This window comes from Struthio camelus, chromosome 4 (assembly GCF_040807025.1).
Source record: "Struthio camelus isolate bStrCam1 chromosome 4, bStrCam1.hap1, whole genome shotgun sequence".
Lineage (NCBI taxonomy): Eukaryota > Metazoa > Chordata > Aves > Struthioniformes > Struthionidae > Struthio > Struthio camelus.
Window position 1 is genome coordinate 25,144,378 of NC_090945.1, and position 20,447 is coordinate 25,164,824.

Sequence of the window (20,447 nt, forward strand, 5' to 3'; positions counted from 1 at the left end):
CCGGCTGCAACTCAGATCACCTGGCTCTTTTTTAAGAGGTAAGGTGGCGTCACGGCCGCCCCGGCGCACCGCAGCTCTTCGCGTTCCCCTCGCCACCAGGACGGGGAGGTTTGGATCGCTACCAGACCCGCAGCCATGAAGCCCGGATGCTGCGATAACGAGGCTCCAAACACCACCGCGGGGTCCTAATTTGGCCCTGCTGGTGCACACCTAGCCAGCAACGCCGCCTTGGACCGGCCTTCAGCTGCCGCTGTCTAATACCCCGGTCAAGCAATTGACTGTCAGAGACTTCCCCGGGAAGCGAGAGATGGCACTTGCAAATAAAAACCACCTCCTCGGTAAGGAGGAAAACTCCCCGGCTCGTTCCTCGCTCCAGCTGCCTCCCGCAGGGGAGGGCGGCGAGCGCCCTGGCCCGGCCCGGCCCCGGCCCCGGCCCGCCTGCCGCCCTCCCTCCGGGGCCGGCTGCACACGTGCGACCGGCTTGGTCAGACAGAGGTCAGAGAATTACAGTAAATAAATAAATAAATAGATAGATAGATGGGAGTCAGGCACTCGGAGCAAACATTCGCGGCATTGCTTAACTCTCTTACGAACCCGGGAGAGGACTCCCACACTCCCATGCCGCTAGCGCACAGCTGCCGCTGGAAAGCTGCCCGCAGATCCTCCCTCCCTCCCACCTCTTTCAAAGGACCTTGTCTGGAGCTACCAGACTTCTGCTGGCAATATTCGCCAGGGCACAGAGAGCTACTGTCGCTTAAAAACAAGCGAGGGATTACAAGATGCTTTGATTTCCTCTGTGAGCCCAGAAAGGGACGGGCCACCGTTGCAAAAGGTGGAAGAAAACACGGGTGCTCGCTCGGCGCTGCACGCTCACCGGCACGCTTCGGCACAACCTATACACTGGTTTACGCTGAATCGCAAAACGAGCCCAGCTATAGCCATAGAGCCAAGGTCTTCTGCATGAAGATGACTTCTCCACAAGGCACCTCACGCACCTCGGGGACCACAAACACCAACTACACACCGTACGAGCAAGTACCAGTAGAAGTAAACACTTTCAGCAGGAGGGTCCCAACGAGGCAGGCGCAAAACCGCAGGCGAAGGCATTTCTGCGCGTTGTGCCCCGGTACCTCCCAGTCAGTCGTAGCAGGAGGCGCGCGCTGGCACCGCCGAGCGCAAAGCGGTGGCAGGGAGCACGAGGCGGACTGGAGCGGAGGCGGCTTTGCAAGCCTGCCCGCGCGACCGCTGCCCCCGCGACGGAGAAACCCCTCGCCTCTCAGCTCTGCGGGGCCGCACGCAACGCTCCCTTACTCGGGGGCAGAGCTTCCCCCCCCCGGGGAAGGAGGCAAAGCTGACGTATGCGGGCAAAACCGCTGCTCGGCAGTTCAGGCGCTTTTCTCCCGCTGCAGCCTCTCATCAACGCAGTGTCCAACGCAGCGAGCGCGCTCTGGATTTTCGAAGGCCCCCTCGGGGCTGCAGGACTCTACCGCCTTTGAACAGCTGTTCAGCGCCGCTAAAAATCCCAGCCCAAAAATCCCTGCTGGGGGGCAACGAGTTACTGCGCTCTTTTCCAGGTCTCGCCTTTAACAGGGCGTTAACCTCACCCGAGGCGTCCGCCCGCGCTCGGCTTTCGGGGTCCGGTTGGGATCCTGCGTCCGGCCTTCCCCGCTACACCCGCACGCGACGGGATCAGCTGATCCGACCGCTCATCAGAAATGCTCCTGCACCGGGATTACTTGATGCAAGGGTTAGCCAGCAAGCTACTTTGTGTCACCGTTCGTTCGAATAAACGGTGCCGTTTCCCCTGTATTTTCTGCGGCGCTTGAAAGAGCGGAAAAGCAGGCAGCCCCTAAACGCCTCCCTGTTTTAATCTCAAAATAAGATAAGCCTGAAGTGTTCAAGGGATCTAAGCCACCAGTGCCTCATCTAAACAAAAGTTCTTACAGCAAAAATACTCCTGTGAGATTTGCCCGTTCAAATCTCATAAAGCCCACGTTGTCACAGGGGCTAAGAAAACCCAGCTCTTTAAATAGAGTAATTCTTGCCTAAGAACATTAATGGCATCCCAGGACTGGAAGGCAGGCTGTGTAAATTAAAGAGCAAAAAAATCACATATACACTCTTAATATCCTAATACCTATTACGTGTGATCTCTTTCAAAGTAGCTTGCAACGAGAAGCGCAGTTATTCTTCGGTAGAGTCGCCAGAAACACAGTCTGAATGCCCTTTATGAAAGTTTAATAATAAAAAAAAAAAGTGTTTCATAAAGAACCATAAAAACCAAATTTTCCAAAACAGCACCGATTACTCCCCCATTTTGTTTTTCTTCTTCCTCAAGCACAAAGCTGGGGCAAGCACAGACCCTTCCTGACCAACCTCCCCTTGACACAAGGACATCACCTAGGCCCAGGGTTTCCTGAAAAAGGGCTGTTTCAGCCGGGCCCAGGCGAGGGCCGGGCAGGGAGCAGCTGGGCCCCCAGACCTGCCCCTCACAGCTTTTCCTACGGCAGCCAGCCCAGGTGCCCACGAGCAGCACCTCAGGCACAGCACCACACTTCTCCTCACAGGGTAACACACAGGAGCCTTGTGTTAAGGGCAACGAGCGGGCCCGTATTTTTAAATACCCTCGCTCCCCAGGCAGCCCCATTGGGCTCCCTGCATGGGAGACCACAGCAGCCACAAAGTCAAGGGCTAGGGACCGCATCCTGCCTACCTCCAGTCCTGGCAGAGGAGGAGGACTTATCTCCTTCAGCAGGAGCTGGGGAACGCAGCCTATGTACTCAGTTCCCACATAAATCAGGGGTGCCATCTACACGGGGCAGCAAATTCAGACCTGGAGAACAGGCGCGTGTGGTAAAAGAGCCTGAAAAAGGCACTGCGGAAGCTCCGTTGGGAAGACTTTGAAAGCTGACCTCTGTTTCGGTGCTGGCCGGTCCCTGGGGCGCAGCAGGAGCCCAGAGGCACGTGAGGCAAACTCTCCCTCCAAAACGCCGCCGCTGTCTGCTTGCTCGGTATGTAGGTATAAATTATTTTCCCCCCTGGGGGGCCGGAGCCGTGCCTGGCCGGGGCAGAGGGACGCGCCGTCGGGCGGCCTTCCCAGGCCGAGCCCGCTCGCCTCCACAGGCTGGTGGTTTTAAACAAAAGATTTTTTTTTTCCTCCTCAGAAAAATCACTGGAAACCCCGTTGCAAAAAGAGAGGGAGAGAGGGGAAAAAAAAATTGTATGTATATCTACCTGATTTTTTCCCCTCCCCCCCCCAGAGAAAACTAGCTCCTTCCCTCAGGTCCCACCATGTGGGCAGCGCTCCCCCGTCCACCTTCCCCCCCCCCCCCCCGTGTCTCCAGGCTGGCACGTGGCCAGAGGGGATTTTTTTTTATTATTATAGAGAGGGAGAGAGATTTAAAAAAAAAAAAAAAAAACTTGCACTGCACATTTCGGCTCCAGCTCCCCAAACTCTTTGATCTCGCTTCCCCCCCCCCCCCATGCTGTCTCCTTACCCGGAAGAAAACCCCGGCGCGCTCAGCTGGGCGCTGGGCGCACACGTGGGCGCCCTGGCGCGCCTCCAGCCTCCTGCCAAATTTAGTCGCACAAAGGGGCCGGCGAGGGGGGCGAGGGGGGAGATGAAAGAGGGCCGCGGCGGCACTTCAAAGCCGCCGCCCCGCCCCGCCTGCCCGCCCCTACCCTACATCCGCGGCGGCGGACGGCGCTCCGCACGCCGGGGCGCCCCCTCGGTGGGGTCCTGGGTGCTTCCCCTCCCCCCAAATCCTTCTGCCCCCGCCTGGGCTGTGCAGACACGCCGGCCCCGATCCCCGATAGAGGGTTTCGCCTCTTTGCTCGCCGCGGGGCTCCCCGTCGGGGAAAGCTCCGAGGGCGGGCCGCCTCTCTCAATGCAAAAAAAAAAAAAAAAAAAAAAAAAAAAAACCACGAAAACGGGCTAAAATGCGAGTAAAAAATAATAATTAAAAAAGAAACTAAAATGCAAAAAAAAAAAAAAACCGGCTAAAGAGCAGGTCGCGCCCCGCTAGGTGCCGGCCCCGGCGGCGCGGGGAGGCGGCGGCCGCCCCGGCCCGGCCCGGCGCTGCCGTCCGTCGGGGGCCCCGTGCCCGGGGGGGGTGGGGGGGCCGTGCCGGGGGGTGCCCCCACGGGCTGCCAGCAGCCCGACAGCTTTGTGTTGTCTCCAGTCAAATCTGGCGCTGGAGCGGAGGTTTCCTGAGTTTATCCTCTTGTCATAAATCATTACGGTCTCCACCTCGCCGCCGCCCCCCCCCCCCCAACCCCGGCCCTTTGCTGCCTTCAAAATACTTCTACCCCCTCCTAGGGAGGGGGGAAAAAATCTGAGCTGGGAAAAACTCCAGCCCACATAAGGGGGACGATCCTGGGCCGGCGGTGTCGGCGCAGAGAGGGTGCTTTTACAGCGGGACCTTTCGCTTTGATGATGCACACAGCTGGCCTCGGTGCGAGGCTCATGTGGGGCACAGCCCGGCCGGCCCAGCGCTGTCCGCAGGCGGTTCCCCCCCCACCCACCCCCAAAAGAGGGCTCCCTCGGGGGCGCAGCCCGGGGACCCCTTCGCCCTTCCCCGCGGCGGGCAGCGATTAGCCCCGGCGATCTGCACCGGGGAGAAAACCGGGGTTGCGGGAGAGGCGGCTGGAGCGGGATTTACAAATCATCGCCCAGGTCCCAAGCAGCCGCTGCTTAATTGCTTCTTAATTCTTCAGGAGGGGGACGGCTGGGGTGGGGTTGTTTTTTTTTTTTTTTCCCTTTCCTTTTTTTCTTTTTTGTTTTGCCTCCAGGGCACACGGTGCGATGCAGCTCCGTCTCGGGGTGCGCGTTTCTAACGCCCCTCTTTCCCGAGCCCTGATTTCACGCCCTTGTGCGGCTCGCCGAGCCTGGCGCCCGCTGCCTGCCGCCCCCTCCGCGCCGGCGGCTCTCGCCTCTCAGCTGCGGCTGTAACGACCCGTTCACGGGGAAGGAGGCAAAGAAATTACTGAGCGTTTGGGCGCCTCGGCTTAACTTCTCGGCGTCCCGGACAGCAGCAGCGTTTCCGCGCTCAAACCGTCATCTACTTAAAACGGATTGAGCGTGCCCCGGGCCCCGCTCCTCCGCCCCCCTGCCCTGCGGTGCTTAGCAGTTTCGCGGGGCATGTGCAAAGCCCGAGGCGCGCTTCTCCCGTGCCCAAATCAGGGGAAGTGGTTTCCTGCGAAATGCGCGTCCAGCGCATCCCATGCACACAACAGAGTAACTCGCGGAGCCCTGACGTTTCCCAAATGTTCCGCCTGCTTTTGTTTGCCTTCCACCCCCCCTCCCTCTTCGGTGTCCGAAGTCCCCCCTCCCTGGGCAGATGCTGCTCCGGGCGGCGAGCTAACAAAGCCGGGCAACTTCCAAACCCACGGGACGGGCAGGAGGGCTGAGCCCGCTGCCACAAGCTGTTACTCAGCCAGAGCTTAATCCCTCAAACGGCGGCTCACCCCGGCTTGCTCTCCCCGCCGGCTACAAACGCGCCTGCACCCCTCGCCCCCCCCCCCAAAAAAAAAAAAAAGAAGAAGAAGGAGGGAGGGGGGAAGTCTTGATAAAGCAGCCCCCCCCCAAAAAAAAAAAATCACACGCGCGCAAACTTTGCCCCGGGGCTGCCGCCGCTCCGCGCCGCCCTGCGCGGCCCCGCGGTGTCAATCACGGCGGCGGCTCCGCTTTCATCCCCCCCCCTCCCCCCCGGCACCATCCTCCGCGCCGCCGGCTCCTGCGTGGGGCGCCGCGCCCGCGCACAGCGGGAGCAACTTTTCGCCCTGCCCGCCGCCGCCGCGCTCCTCGCGCTGCTTCGCCCTTGGGTTTTTTTTTTTTAATTATTTTTTTTTTCCTTCCCCTCCTTTCCTCCCTCCCGCCGAGGAGCGCGGGTGCTGCCGCGGCGAGGAAGGAGGAGGAGGAGGACAAAGGCGGGAGCCCGGGCGGGTTGCGCGCTGCTCCGCGGGCCGCGCCGCGCCCCCGCCCCCCTTCCCGCGGCGCTTTAACTCGGGCCCGCCCGCCTCGCCGCAACTTCACTCCGCAGCCCAAACTTGGGACGGCTCCGCGCCCGCTCCGCGCCTCCCTCCCTCCAATTCCCCCCCCCTCTCCCGCCGGCCCCTCGGGGCGGCCCCAGCCAGGCCCCCTCCCTCCCTCCCCGCCGGGCCCCGGTACCTGGTGGGAGCAGGGGGGCGCCGGGGGAGGGGGCGGCAGCGAGCCTCTGCCGGCTGCGCGGGTGTGCTGGCCGCGGGCTGGGGATTTTTTTTTTTTTTTGGTTTTTGGTTGGGTGTGTGTGTGCTTTTTTTTCCTCCTCCTCCTCCTCCTCCTCCTCCTCCTCCTTTTTCTCCTCCTTTTCCCTCGCGCGGCCGGCGCGGCCCGGCGGCCGGAGCAGACGCGGCGCCGCCGACGATGCCGCAGCTCCCGGGAGCCGCGGGCGGCGGCGCTGGGGGCGGCGGGGGGGGCGGCGGCGGCGGCGGCGGGGGGGACCCCGAGCTCTGCGCCACGGACGAGATGATCCCCTTCAAGGACGAGGGCGACCCGCAGAAGGAGAAGATCTTCGCCGAGATCAGCCACCCCGAGGAGGAAGGCGACTTGGCCGATATCAAGTCCTCCCTCGTCAACGAGTCCGAGATCATCCCCGGCGCCGGCGGGCACGAGGTGGGCGCGCAGCGGCTGCGGGGGCCGGGGAGGTGGGACGGGGCCGGGGGGGGGGGGGACATCCCCGCGGGTTGCTCGCCTGTTTCCCTCATTTCCCCTCGGGGAGGGGGTAAAACCCGTCCCGCGTGCGCGGAGGGGATCGCTTTCTGCCGGGCGGCCAGAAAGTTGCCGCGAGTCCGCGGGCGCCGTGTGATAGCGGGAGACCTGAAGTAGCCGCGAAATTTCCTGCGTAAAATCCGCGGGGTCCGAGCGTCCCTCGTAAACTCTTTCAGGGACTTGTCTCAAGCTGTTCGGGAAGCGTTTCCCGGCGCTAAAACTACTTCAGGGCGAGCCGCTCGTCTTTTATTTTCTTGGGTTTTGTGTTTTTGTTTTGTTTTGGTTTTGGTTTGTTTTTTTTTTTTTCCCTAAAAATCTCGTAACGAGGGCAGCCCGGTTTTCATTATTAGTTTTGGTATCGCTTTAGCAAAAAGTGCTTTGATCACCGAAGCTCAAAATACTGCCCAGAAATAGCCCCTTTCGTTAAAGGTAGGGCGCTTCTGCGACAAACGCTTTGCAAAGCCGCGTAGTTATTAGCGCTGCAATAAAACGATCGTTTGTACAAGCGTTTCTGGTACAGTTGCCTTCAAAATGACTAAGAGGAAAAACAAAGATGCTTATCTCTTGCTGTAACTCCCCCCCCCCCCCCGCACTTCAAGAAGATCTAGTGCTGTTGTAACAACAAATGAACATCCATAAAATGACTCTCCTCCTTTTTTTTTCTGCTTGCGTTTTAATGGTGGATTCTTTGTGGTTAAGGTTTCCAGGCAAAGCCAGGCGCAGGACTCCTACCATGATAAAGGCAGAGAGCATCCCGAGGAAGGTGAGAGCCGCGGGCGCGTGCCTGCCGGGCGGTGTGGTCCCTGGCAGTGCCCTCGGACGCCTCCGCACGCTGTTCGAGCTGAGATTCGGTTGCTCTCGGAAAACGTGAATTAAGTCCCTTTTTCGAAGGGGGGAGGAGGGGTGCAGTGCTTTCGGGTCTCACTTGAAAAGGAGAGGAACGTGCAGCCCCGTTTATCTTGAGTCACCAAATGGCGTTTCAGTTGTTTAGAAACTGATAAGTAGGCCAAATGGGTCTTTTGCTGAAGAAATAACTATTTTTAGGAGATCAACTTAAGCACATCTCTCTCTTTGCTCGTACAGTGCAGCTGAGCTGTGCGCGTTCAGAAACTGTGTGCTTTTTTTTTCCCCCGCAACCAAAGTTATGATTTTTAATTACATAATCTCATAATTTGCGTATAAAGACAGACCCTTGCAATTCACTCCTGGCGCTCGCCAGGGCTCCCCGGTGGTCTTTCACAAAATTGGCCGTTAAGCAACCTAAAAGCAGTAAGGTCCATGCCTTTTGGCAGGTAAGGGGGGGAGCGGATGAGCTCTGTGCAGGTGGATTTTCATCCTTGCATCTTCTTAGAGGCTCGCCTTGGGGAGCTGCATCCCTGTAAGTGCCTGGGAGCTCACAGAGGTGGGGGACATGTGGTATTCTCCCTTTCCGAACAACGATGTCGAAAATCTGTACTGGCAGTACTTCTGAATCTGCAAATCCTGGAGGAATGTGTAAGATGGGGGAAAGCTGCTACCTGAGAAACGTGGTGCCGCTTGCTGAGGCTGCTGCCTGTTTGAACAGAGGCTAGCAGAGCGAGTGGGTTACCCTGAGGTTTTTCTCCATCTTAAGTGTAAACTCCTCGCTAAGCATGCTTACTGCTTTAAGAATTAACTCCTGATTTTAAAAAAAGGAGAAAAAAAAAGTTTTGTTTGTTTTTTTTTTAATATATTGTGTAAGCGCTCTGGCTTACAAGAAGTGCGTGTGTGGGGAATAACGCGATCGTTGTTTCCTCTCCCGTAGGAAAACATCCCGACGGTGGCTTGTACAGCAAGGGACCATCGTACTCTGGTTATTCTGGGTATATCATGATGCCAAACATGAACACCGACCCCTACATGCCGAACGGATCCCTGTCGCCGCCCATCCCCAGAACCGTGAGTGATCCGTCGCCAAGCCCCGTCCCGGCGAGCCGCCGCTGCCTCCTCTTCCTTCGGCCGTGCGCGCTCGCCCTGGCTTTTCGGGTGGCGTCTCGGTCTCCGGAGCCTCCATCCCGTGGCGTTGCAGGGCTCTCGGAGGTGGTGATGGCGATGGTGGTGGCAGGAGAGCCGCGGTGCCCGACTGCCTGCGAGCAGAGCGGGGGCCGGCGGGGGACAGCCCCGGCGTACGCCGGTGGGATGATGCAAGCGCCGGCTTTGCGGGGACTAGGGCAGATGTGAGTTTTCGGGCTTTAACTCTTCCGTTTGTGGAGGAAAATAGAGGGCTGGAAGCAGAAGTGCTGGAGTTGCTCGTTAGTAAGGTGAAAAGATTTGATACTTTTTGTTGCCTTCAGACGTGGCATTGCTCTTTGCTGATTGCTTTTTGTTTCTGTCATCGATTGTGCTGTGTAAAGGCCTGGTGCGTCTGCGGGTATCGCTTTGAAACGTGCTCTGTAACTTCGTCCACGAGTCGCGAAATGGTCGCTGGTGAAATGGTCGCTGGCGAATTGCTACCGGCTCCAGTGCAGAGTCGTGGTCACAGCTCGGCTTCGCGTTGGGGCTGGCGCTGGGTCTCCCACGTTGGTCCCTCTGTTTGCACTGGCGTAGATGCGTGTCTGGCGGATCTTAATGCACTTTTATTTTTGGATAGTCAACCCCCCTTTGTTTTTGTAAACCGTTTGGTAGACAGACAGGGTGATGAGGAGGCGACACTAAAACGAGCGGTGGAAATTACATTAGCAGGATTGGAGGGGAGCAGGAAGCAAATGTGCTTGGAGGTGTCCCCTGGAAAGAGTGCCCCTGCCGTTGCGTGCGCCGGGATGGCAGAAGTTGCCTGCAGGTATTTCCTAGTGATAAGCAGCTCTCCTTCTTGCTGGCTCTTAGTTTCTTGCTTGGCAGTCTCTGTCAAACAACTGGCTTTGTTTTGCTCCGCTGTATTATCCTTGCTTTTTCTGCAAGGTTGTGGCTTTCAGCTTCAGACACAAAAAGACAGGGCCTAATCCGTGTTGGTAAATTAACAGCAGCAAAGCGCGTTAAAATATCGGGTGCTGGGATTCGGAACGGTGCTGCAGCCCGGTTCCCCGAAACCAGGGATTCGGCCAGTTTCTGCGTGTCACCGCTTGCGTGTCAGAGGGTCAAAACCTGGCGCAGTACGTTGCTTTCTGTAGCTCTGCTATTAAAAGAGGTCTTACTCATGTGTGGATGGCAGCACGGAGGCCTCTGCTCCTTCGGTGCGAAGCATTTAAGCTGCAGCACATGTAGTGCTTCTGTGTGATGACCACGGTCTGCTGAAATTTGTCATTTTAAACACTGCTCTCCAGCAAAGTTCAGCGCGGATGCTTTGAGGGGAAGAGGTCGCAGTTGCTTCAGCAGTGCCGAGGCTCAAATTTGCCCCTTTGAAGCCCGGGAAACTTAATAAGACCTCCCCCCCGCCCCCAACACGCTGTATGCTCCCGAGAAAGTGCCTCGTGCCAGGCTTCCAATTGCAAAAACCCGGTTTAAATGTCCGCTTCAGGCTGGCGTGAAGGCGGCCGGCTCTCCCGACCCCGTAGGGGATGCCCGGGGCGCGGGCCTCTCGGGGGGGGGGGGGTGCACGGAGGTGCGTGCGCTGCCGGCAGGGAAGGATGGGGAAAGCGCGCCCCCGCTTTCGCATCGCCTCTCGGGGCGTTCGCGCAGCCCCTGGGTGCCGGAGCAGCAGCCCGGCCGCAGCGAAACGGCGCTCGCGCGGCGCCGCAGTGTTGATGCAGGTCTGGAGCCCTCTCGGTGTAACCACAAGGCTTGCACACTCAAGTCGCTAAATACTTCTCCTTTTTTTTTTTTTTTTTTTTTTTCTCCCCTCTCCTCTTTAGTCATGCTGTAATCTCTGCTGGGCTCCTAGCTGACAGCTGCCTTTGCGATCGGAGGGTGGTGGGCTGGCCGGCTGGGGTGCTCCCCGCGGTTCCCACACCACTGCGCCTCCTCCTCCTCCTCTTCTTCCTCACCTCTGCAGCTGGCCGGGACCGGTGGGATGGGGGGCCTGCGGTCTCCTCAGGGACGGCTGGCCCAATGGCCGTGTACCTGCACCATTTCCATCACAAAGGTGCCGCTGGCTTGCTGCCTCTCTTGCCCCGAGGTGTTGGGCAGGATTAAAATACTGCCCCAGGGCATCGAATCTTTTTTTTTTTTTTTCCCCCCTTCCGTGCCGTGCGAACCGTTTGAAGACGTGCATACGTGCAAGCAACCCAGGCAACCCCGCGCCTGGTAAAATGCAGCGAAACGGAGGACACAGGCCATTCCTGATGGATGCAGCTATGCCTGCCTCTACGTACATACATACATATATATATATATTAAAAAAAGTGCATCTGTGTACATATATGTATGTATAGCGCAAAGGTTAAAACACCAGTTTTTGTTTCTGGAGAAAGCACGTGAGGCCCAATGCTGTGACTATCACATCGACTAGCCCAAGAGCCTGCGTGCTGCCAGTGGCGTGTGCCGGCAAGGCCTCAGCTGCCGGGGCTCCCTTCAGCAACACGTGGGGAGAGGAAAAAAATGCCCTTTTTTTGTTTTTTAAAGGGCAAATGCTTTAAGTTCTTACTCTGTAAAATTAAAAAAAAAAAAAAAGTCAATCTGTAGTCAGGCACAGTATGTCTAATAAACCCTGAAGGAGGAAAACTAAAGTGTGATTTTGATGCAGCTCTTTTGTGGAAGGCTGTATGAGGAGGCATGTGAATTCCCCTGAATCTGCCACTGTCACAGTGGTCTCATGGCCTTTCCCCTCGCTCTTTTCCCTTTTGCTTTGGCTGGTAACTGATTTGCCTTTTGCAAGTTGCATTTGTAGGAGTGGGAGAGTGTTAACGACAGGGTTGCGTACAAGCCCTGGGTAGCAGTATGCGTTCTTATCAGATAGCTGGGTGAGCAGACAAGCAAAGCAGCTGGTCTAGGTAGCTGCAGGAAAAGTGGCATGTGATAATACTGAAACCACAATAACACCTGGCGAATGAGCATCCTGTGCGCTTGAGATATCTCTTGGTGGCTTTTCAGCATCATGTGGGTACTGAAGATGGGAGCCGTAGACAGCTGTTTGTTTTCTAGTATGTGTGGGTTTTTCTTACTTTTTTTTTTTTTAGACAAGATTAGTTTTGGGTAGCAAACCTTTCTCATCTGCGTGGTGGGAACGTGGGGACAAGAGAGGAGCGTGAAGAGCTGTTTTTTGGTTCTGCAGTCTAGACAGTTGTTTTGTCTCTGCTCCTCGCTCTTCCCAATGAACGAGGCTTTCTGTCGTAAGAGCCAGGATTTCTGCAGCCTCCCTTTTGTCCGTTCTCATCGGTTCGTGGGGTCTGAGGTTATTTCTTAGCAGTTAAACTGTGTCTGCGTTAGCAGCTGTGGTCGTTGCTAAACAGGTTGGAGGATACGATCTGTACACACCTGAGAGTGACTTGCAAAATACGGCCTATGCACTTGGAAGCGGTAAGGAATTGTGCTGTAGCAATTTGAATGCAAGGAAGAACTGTAGCAAGCAAACTCCCTCCCCTCGTGCCCCAAGTCTGGATGTTGTTTGCATGCATCTATCTGCACGGCGATAGGTATGGATGCAGTTCCTGTCTTGAAGAGCTAACATCCCAGGAGAAATTGCGTGGGTAAAATGAATGGGAGGAAGGATGAGGGTAGAAATAGCAGGAACGCAGGGATGCAGAGCCCAAGGCAAAGGGCTTTATTTTCCTGGCTGAATCTCGCCACCTTTCTGCAAGCAGGGTGGTTGACTTGCTTGTGGGGAAATCTTGGGCAGCCTGAGAGGAACGGGCGAGAGCGCTAGTGCTAGCGCGTCCAGCCCGGGCGCGGTGCCCGGCTCCGCCGCGGGAGGCTGCGGACCCCGCTTTTAATAATACTGCCCTTTCCCGAACGGGCAATCGTAGGGGCCGACGGGGAGGCTCGGCCAGCTGAGAGCGACCCGGCGCTTCGTGGCGCAGGTGCTGGGGCGCCGCTCCTGCTCCCGCCTCGCTCGCTCATCAGGACGCTTTGCACCGCGCTCTCCGTTGACCTAAAAGCGGGAAGCTGCGAGGGCCGCAGACAGCGCTGCTCCTCCGGCGCGTGTCCCTTCCCTCCCCGGCCGTCCCACGTCCGTGCCCGAGCAGAGGGTCGCGCCGGGCAGCTGAGTTTTAGCAGCGGGAGTTTTAGCACCCGCTGGCTGCGCGCGGGGGGCCCGAGGAGTTGCCCCGGTGCCTCTAGGTCGCCCCGGGGCGGAGACGTCTCCACCTTCCTGCTCCTGCCGCCCGCTGCGTTTCAGGGTGACGCGAGGGGTGGGCCTGGCCGCTGGGCTGCGGAGAAAGCACGCGCTCTCCTCCTCCGTCGCGGCCCCGTCCGGCGGCGGGGATGACGCGCGCGTGACTTCAGCCGCGGCGTGACCGCACTCCCCACCCCCTGCCAGGCCGTCGCAGCCCGGGCGCACGCGCGTGCCCCGGGTCTCCTTGCTCCCGCCTTGGCTTGCTGGCCTTAGCGCGTGCTGGTGCGAAGCCCGTCCTGGCCTGAGGCTTGGTGCCTCCTCCAGGGCAGGCGTCGCGGGGAGGGGGCGCAGCTGCTCCGCCGGAGCCCGGCACGAGCGGCCCTGCCGCTCTGGCCCTCCCTCGGCCTTCGATTCCCTTGAGGAAGATCGCGCCGGGAACAACTCGGCGTCTCGCAGCCCAGCGGCTTCTGTTTTGCGACTTGGCTCTGGTGGCTGTGTTTGTTTAGCTTGGGTTTGCCGCTTGGAAAGGAGTCGGTCCCCTCAGCGAGAAAGCGACGGCGCCCTTAAATAAAGCTGTGTTCACCGGCTCTTTGGGACCCTCCGCTTGGGAGCGGTGTGAGCCGCGTCGGGGGCGCGTGTGCGCCTGCCCCCGGCTCCTCGGGCGGCGGCGGCGGCTGCTCAGGTCGGGAGCCGACGCGATAGCTACCGCAGGCGGAGGCGAAACGTCCAGCGTATCTCTCCCCCTGTGGTCTTCGCAGCCGTTGATGCCCTTTCGCACGAGGGATTTTTCAGGGAGCGGAGAGGCCAGCTCGACGTTTGTTTAATTCCTTGGAGTGGCCGCGAATACGGGTAACGCCGAGGCATCGAATCAACGGATGAGCTTAGTCAGGGGGAAAAAAATAACAGAGTGAAGTTACGAGGCTTTGATTGAATGTTATGAGCGGGACGGCTTAACTTAAAAAGTAAGAGTGCGGCAGACGCCAGCTCCAGCACTGAAGCTTAAAATAGGGGGTTATTTTGGTTGGGATTTATTAGGCAAGCTGGAGAGCAGTTTATTCCCGACGGCGTCCATCCATCCGAACATTTCCAGTAAGCCACGTAGCCGCCTGCGAGTCGGTGGGCAGCCGCAGCTCGGCGCAGGCGGACGGGCTGGGGCGACGTGCCCGGGGGCCGCGGGATTTCGCGCGGCGCGTGTTGGCCTCCCGCGAACGCCGGCGCTTGGAGCGGGCCGGGGTGGGTGGGTGTTTGCAGGGCGGCTCCAGCAACGCCGCTTTGGCTTGCTCGCAAGAGCAATCTGTTTGACGGACAACTTTTGCTGCCCGAGGAGGGGGACTTTGCAGCCGATGTCCGCAGACGGCTGCGCCGCACCTGCGGGCCGGCAATCCCGCTGGAAAGAGCCGGCCGCCGTGACGGCCGAGCGCCCCAGCGACGGCAGGGCGAGCGCGACTTAGCGGGGTTTAAAGGCTGGGTGCTGAAATCCCGCCGATGTTGAGGGCAGCTCCGCTCGGCCGCCGTGAGCGAAGCAGCGGACGGGGCAGCGGCGGTTGTCGAGAGGGTCCGGCGGGAGGCTCCCCGGAGGGAGCCGGTCTGGGAGCGGCCCGCTGCTCACGGGCGCCCGGAGGGAGGCACGGGCCGGGAAAGGGGACGCAGGGCTTTTGTTGGGCAGGTTTGGTGGCTCAGAGGTGGAGAGTGACGGGCTGGAAAACGCTGTCCCCGTAGGCTATATGTCTCTGGTTTGGGGTCCTAGAGACAGCGGCTGCTCAGAGCCGATGCTCTTTTTCTGCAGCTGGCCGCTTGGCTGTACTAGGAGGCTTCTGCATCTCTCTCTACCTCAAAACCGCTTCCCAGATTTCTTGTTTTGTTTTGTGACCTACATTATGTTGTCTCTCCGCAATTTTGGCATGTCTTCTTGCCTTGGTCTTTCTTTGTTCCCCCACCCTTCTCCGTCCTTTCCCTTAAGACAGCGTCCGGGTAAAGCCTGCCTCAGCAGGGTTTGTCCAGAGTGAAAAATACAACGTGGACTACGACGTGAAACGAGCCGACGCTTTTCAAATGCAGACCGTGTTTGGGGAGAGTTCCCTTGTCCTCCTGACGTGCTGAAACGCAGGTGAACCGGGCCCAGGGCTGCAAACGCGTTCGCTTGGTTTCCATGCTACAACAGCCTAGCGACTGACCAAGGCGCTCTGGTTTCAGAAGCGTGACTGGCCCTGTATCGAGCTGAAGAAGCCGTAATCGCGAGTGGTATTTGTGCGGGTTTTTTTTTTTTTTTCCATTCTGCCCTCGATTCTTCCACGTCCTACACCGGAGTTTCATCTAACTCTGGTCCCTCTCCACGGGGAGCGAGGTTCCTGCCGCCGGCCCTTGTGACACCCGGCAGAGCGACGCCACAAAAACGTAACGCGGCGCGTCTTCCTGTGACGCAGCGTTCAAAATTCATTTGAAGCAGGAGGTGACTTTGGCGGTATATACCCTTTTGCACAGTGCCTTCCCCCGTGCGTCTTTGCCCTTTCCTCGGGTTAAGGTTGGTTGCGGCTTGTTTCGGGCAGCACCGCTGGCAGCGTAGTTGGTGGCGTTTCTGTTTCTTAGGTCAAAGACGCGCTCGCTGCGGAAGAGACGAAGCCGGAGAGAAGGCGAGTTTGGCGCAAGGCAGACGCCCCTCAGCGCTGCGCTAGGGGAAGCTGCTTTGTGCCCGGCTTGGCCCCAGCGAAGAGCAAGATCCCCCTCTTCTCCCTCCAGTATAAATATTTTTGCTCCCCAAAACGCCCCTAAAACTGTTTTTCTGACCTCCGACGGCAGAACATGGAGTTAGGTTTGTGCTTTCCTGCCTGGCTCTCCCCCGCGCGCAAGCGAAACTTAAAAAAATAAGCGCGCGGGTGGAGAACTGGAGTGAGCCTGCTGGATTTGAGAATTTGGTTGCTCCAAATCCTCTTTCTCTGTCACATCATTTCATGTCTTGCATCCTCCCGTGTACAGAGAGAAAAGAAAGCGGTGCTGCGTTTAAAGGAAAAGAGAAAGAAATGAGAGAGAGGAGGAGAAAAAAAAAAAAAGCTTGGCTGTTAAGTGTACGGAGTTTTCTGGTTGCGTTGTGACTTTTTTCCTCTCTGGGTTATTTTGAGAATAATTTCAAAGATAATAGCGCAGAGCTGCTGCCTTAGATGCAAGCCTTTAGAAGGAAAACTCAGAACAGGGAAACTGTGAAAAAATGCTCATTTTTTAGACCACTTCAGACACTTTGACAGCGTTATTACAGACAGGCTTTTTCAACTGGCAGCTACTAAGCTTTTTATCAGTGTGACCTGGTAAAGATGACTTCATACCCTGTAACAAGGAAATATTAAGAGACTCTAGGAGAGCTAGTCAAAATACTGTTTTGTTCAAAAGGGCCTCCCCGAAACAATTTGTACCGGAAGCTCCCACTGCCCCCGCTTTGAAAGTCCACTTTTTCCCCTGAGTCAGAGAAACTTTAAATTCTTCCTTTTTTTTCTTTTTTTCCCCCCCTCTTTCCTTTTCAGGGGTGGGTATGTTTGGATGTGTGTAGGGGAAAGAAGAATATTGGAGACTAATGAGACAGCATAAGAAACGTAACTGAATCGGCAAACGCTGCTTAACCAAAGCCAGCGTGAAAAACCCTTGAGTCTGGGGCAGAAGGGGACTTTTTAAGGGCACGAGATTTCAAAGGGGTTTGGTGACGCTTGCCGCCCGGCTCCAGCTCCGAGACTGTCAGCGAGTACGACCCGTAGTTAAACGGTTGCCCTCACTGCAGGAAAACCCCCCTGCTCCGTTAAATGCACCTTTCCGGGCGAATGTCTCCCGGACAAAACTTCTCTTCCTCCTCAGGCAGCGGCGCAGCCCGCGCGATGGGTCTCGCGTTTCGCTGCTTGAGGCGGCGTTTCGCCGCCACGAAGCCCCAACTACGGGCCGACTTTTGTCGCTCTTGTGGTGTTAGTGCCCGCGTCCTGCCTTGTCCCCTCTGCGAGGGGGTTGCTGGCAGCGGGGTTGGTTCGGAGAGAGCTGCAGAGATTGGAGGCAGGAGGCGCTGGTGCGGGGCGGTGCTGCGGCCGGGCGCTCGCCGCCTTTCCGAGGGCGCAATTAAACGCGGAATAGGTAAATTCTGCGTATAATTAGAGCAGGTCGGCTCTGGGGCCAGGAGGACGTGACCCATGGAGACAGCAGCATGCTGCTGTTAGCAGCATGCTGTTAGGGAGGTTGGGCCGGACGCGTGGTGTCCCGTCTCCCTCCTTTCCTCGTCCCCCCCCCAAAGCAGGGGTACCTCCCAGAGGATGCTTCTGCACGCTGGGCCCTGAGGAGACAAACTTTGTTCGGGGACTTGGAGAAAGGTGATGGCAGAGGCAGGGCCCAAATTTCCTGAGTTCACTTCAGGAAGTCACCAGGAAGCCAACTCATTGATAAAGGCAGGGAGTTTTATGGTGGTTGTTGTTTTCATGAAAACAAACCAGAAGTTGCTCTTTTTTTTGCCGTATTTGTCTTATTTGTATTATCTCGCTCTCGTGTGTATATTTAGACTCTGATAACGTTGCAGTTCAATGGTTAATAGGATGCCAAGAGAGTTAAACCTGATAGGTGCATGGAGGGGGAAACGGAGAGTTTCTCAACACCTCCGTTTGATTACAAACCAGTGCAGATAAGGAGAAAGGCCCTGGCAGTGCTGCCTGCGGCTGTGCTTCCTACCCAGCACCCAATTAAGGACCAGAGAATCCTACTGAAGTTCTTATGTAAAAGCAAGAAGGAGCATATTAGCTTAAAAACTCCTTTGTCGAAAAGCACGCTTAATTTTTTTTCTCTTTTTCTTCCTCCCTACCACTGGAGAACCACGGTATCCTCCCACTGCTTTTTCCGTCTGTTGCCCTTACTCCCCCAGGGAGGGCGGCCTGCTGCTTGCCCTCAGCATCTTTCTTCGTGCCTCCGCTCGTCTTAGCCCCTTCTCTCAGGAGTTCGGCCTAAATCCACTTCGACAGCGACCACCTCGTGCTCTCTCTTCCGAAAATCGATGACTGCTTCCTGGGCTCTTGCATACGGCGTGCTCAGTCCGCCGACCCTGCTTTCCCTGCCAGCTTCCCGGGGCACCGGCATGGCCGGACTTTTGCCATTAATATGGGCATGGGAGGACCTGGCAGGGCTGCTGCTCAGAGCCTGTGCGAGGTCGCCGTTTGGGGACGGCACCTCTGGAGGTGGGCGCTTCCTCCTGGGCACCCTGCAATACGTGCTATTTAAGCATGTTCCTGGGCTGTGCTTGGTGGGGGGGAAAACTTTTTGACTTCCTAGCTGCGTTTCACAGGAGCGTGCTCCAGTGGCGTTGCCCACCCTGGCGTTAGACAGCTCCTTCGCAGCTCTGTAGTTGTAACCTATATATCTTATATATCCTGGCCACCCTTGGTTGGTCGCTGCTGGGGGGAGCAAACTCGCAGACCACAGGCAAATCGTGAATTCTCTGCAAAGGGAAAAAAAAATCCCCAGGAAGGGAAAATAAGCTGTAATTACAGTTTAAAAAAAAAAAAAACCAAAAAAACCCACCTTTCTCCTCACAGTGATGGTTTGACCCTAGCAGGGAGGGTGGCCAGGCTTGCAGCATCATACAGAAGCGACTCCTGCCGCTGTCCCGTGTAGTGGCGGGTGCTTTGGAGACCCTCGCAGCGCTGCACGTTGTGCCTGCCCAGTTTCTGCAGGCTGCAGCCACCTGGCAGTGCCGGGCGCGTAGGCAGGGGCCGAGCTGGGGTCCCACCAGCGTGGCAGGAGACGTGTTTGCCCGTAATGACTGCCCTGGCTCCTCCTCTGCGGCTTTCTCCTCTTTCCTTGGTGTCGCTCTGTGGGGATCCCACGACTGACCGGTTACCGGAGCGGGCACCGGACCCACCGAGAGCTGGTCCTCCTTCAAGCAGGAAAGCAGGGCTCGCAGAGCAGGCAGCAAATTTGCTGTGGGTAGGAGGACGAGGGGGGGGGGAAATACATTAGAGCAGGACAGACTTCTTTCTTAGTGCTACTGAAAAAAATCAGCTTTTGCTTCTTGGCAAAGAGCGTGCTACGTTTGGCACCAGTTTCAGCCTCAGCACGGGGGGTGGGTGGGGGTACGCGTGTGTGTTAAGGAACAGTCAAAGGAAAACCAGGACAGCTTTCCAGCCTTGAAGTGACAGGGACATAAGCGCTGCGTCCGCAGGGAGGGAGGGCAGATCCCTTCGCTGCGCTCTTTGAGTCGGGGTTTTAATGACTTCAGGGGAAGGAGGAAAAAAAAAAAAAGGAGTGTTAGAACAGCAGAAGAAAAACGATAAAGGCTAAGAGGAAATTATTTTTATTGCTAATACATGGGTGCTCATAATATTTAATTCTTTGCAGCTTACAATGTTTAATTTTTTACAGCTTGTGCTTTGTTTGCACGTTCTTTGTTGCTCACCGTTCTGCACGTTGTAAGTGGCAGCTACCGCGTTTCAAAATCACTGTTCTTAAAGGCTCCTATTCAGGGGTCTTAAAACAAGTAAATGCATTTGTTGAAGGTACCGGTGGTGCTCAGATAGGTCAGGGTACAGGCGGAGAGTGGCGGCACCGTCCTTGCCTCTTCTTTCTGTGCTTGTTATGTCCCCTTTCCTTTCCGCCGTGAAGTTTTAAAAGTTGTCCAGAAATATTTCTCCGGACAGCATAGGCACACGTTTAATCCAGGTTCAGGATGGTCTTTCTTGGTAGAGATTTACTTTTGTGTCTGCTCATAAAGCCAGATGGGGAGAGAGGAGGGACGTGGGAGCGTTTGACACCCCTGAAAATAATGTTTTTTTTTTTTTAATCTTTTTAGATCATTAGCTATCTTTTCAGATAACTAATGGGAATTTAATGTCCATGTGCAATGCGTCGTGCGTCTGTTTTGGCAGGAGCGAACCGCTGTCAGTTTATTAGGAGGAGCCGCAAAGGGGAGGCGACTCCCTGGCATCTGCATTGCTTTGCCTTGCATCAGGTGCTGAAAGTCACTAAACATACCGTGAGTCGCGATATTTTTCCCAATTTGACTCGCTCACCCAATCGTATTTTTACTTCAGCCTTGAGGCTTGAAAAAGCATGTGTATAATCAGTTCATTTTGTGTGGTCTAGGCTATAAAAATGCCCCCTCTGTTCTTTCCATATGAAAAACGTGCTTTTAATTTTGGGGAAACTTATATGATTTTCTGTGCTTTCTTTTGTATTTCAGATTGGAAACAAATGCAGCCTTCCCCTAACTTTGCATGTTCCAATTAACCGAGTTGTGAAAATAAGTCGTCCCTCCGCTTTTGTTACTTTAAAGCAGCTATCGGTGATGTCAGCGTCAATACTAAAAGCATTAAGGACGCTGGCAGAATGTGATGCAGCTGCAATCCAACATGATGCTGGAAATGGGGTTGAGAGCATAAAGGCTTTCCATATTCCCAGGGCGCGCAACTGCTCGCGGCCTTGGCTTTGATCTCTTCAAAGGCGGCTGCCTCCTCCTCGGCGGAGAGACTTGGCTGCCACTCGCTCGCATTGAAAAAAGGCAGAGGTCTCTATTCAGGCAGAAATCAA

At 56.5% G+C, this 20,447-nt stretch overlaps 2 protein-coding genes across 20 annotated transcripts in view; one reads left to right on the forward strand and one right to left on the reverse strand.

Moving 5' to 3' along the window:
- The window catches only part of RPL34 (ribosomal protein L34), a 180,587-nt gene extending 174,151 nt beyond the window's left edge, over window positions 1–6,436 (reverse strand). For 3 of the 12 annotated variants that reach the window (XM_068941928.1, XM_068941917.1, XM_068941919.1), the window contains exon 1: window positions 3,498–3,592. The gene's annotated coding sequence lies outside the window, so the exon portion shown is untranslated. Of the gene's footprint in view, window positions 1–2,912; window positions 3,173–3,497; window positions 3,678–6,169 lie in introns of those variants that run through there. The other 9 variants (XM_068941920.1, XM_068941918.1, XM_068941927.1 and 6 more) reach the window with 7 other exon arrangements.
- Window positions 6,391–20,447, forward strand: part of LEF1 (lymphoid enhancer binding factor 1) — a 66,835-nt gene continuing 52,778 nt past the window's right edge. For 6 of the 8 annotated variants that reach the window (XM_068941903.1, XM_068941902.1, XM_068941905.1 and 3 more), the window contains exons 1-3: window positions 6,402–6,652; window positions 7,448–7,511; window positions 8,532–8,665. In XM_068941903.1, the coding sequence (XP_068798004.1) occupies window positions 6,404–6,652; window positions 7,448–7,511; window positions 8,532–8,665 (447 nt within the window). In that variant the 5' untranslated portion in view covers window positions 6,402–6,403. Of the gene's footprint in view, window positions 6,653–7,447; window positions 7,512–8,531; window positions 8,666–20,447 lie in introns of all 8 variants that reach the window. The other 2 variants (XM_068941907.1, XM_068941906.1) reach the window with 1 other exon arrangement.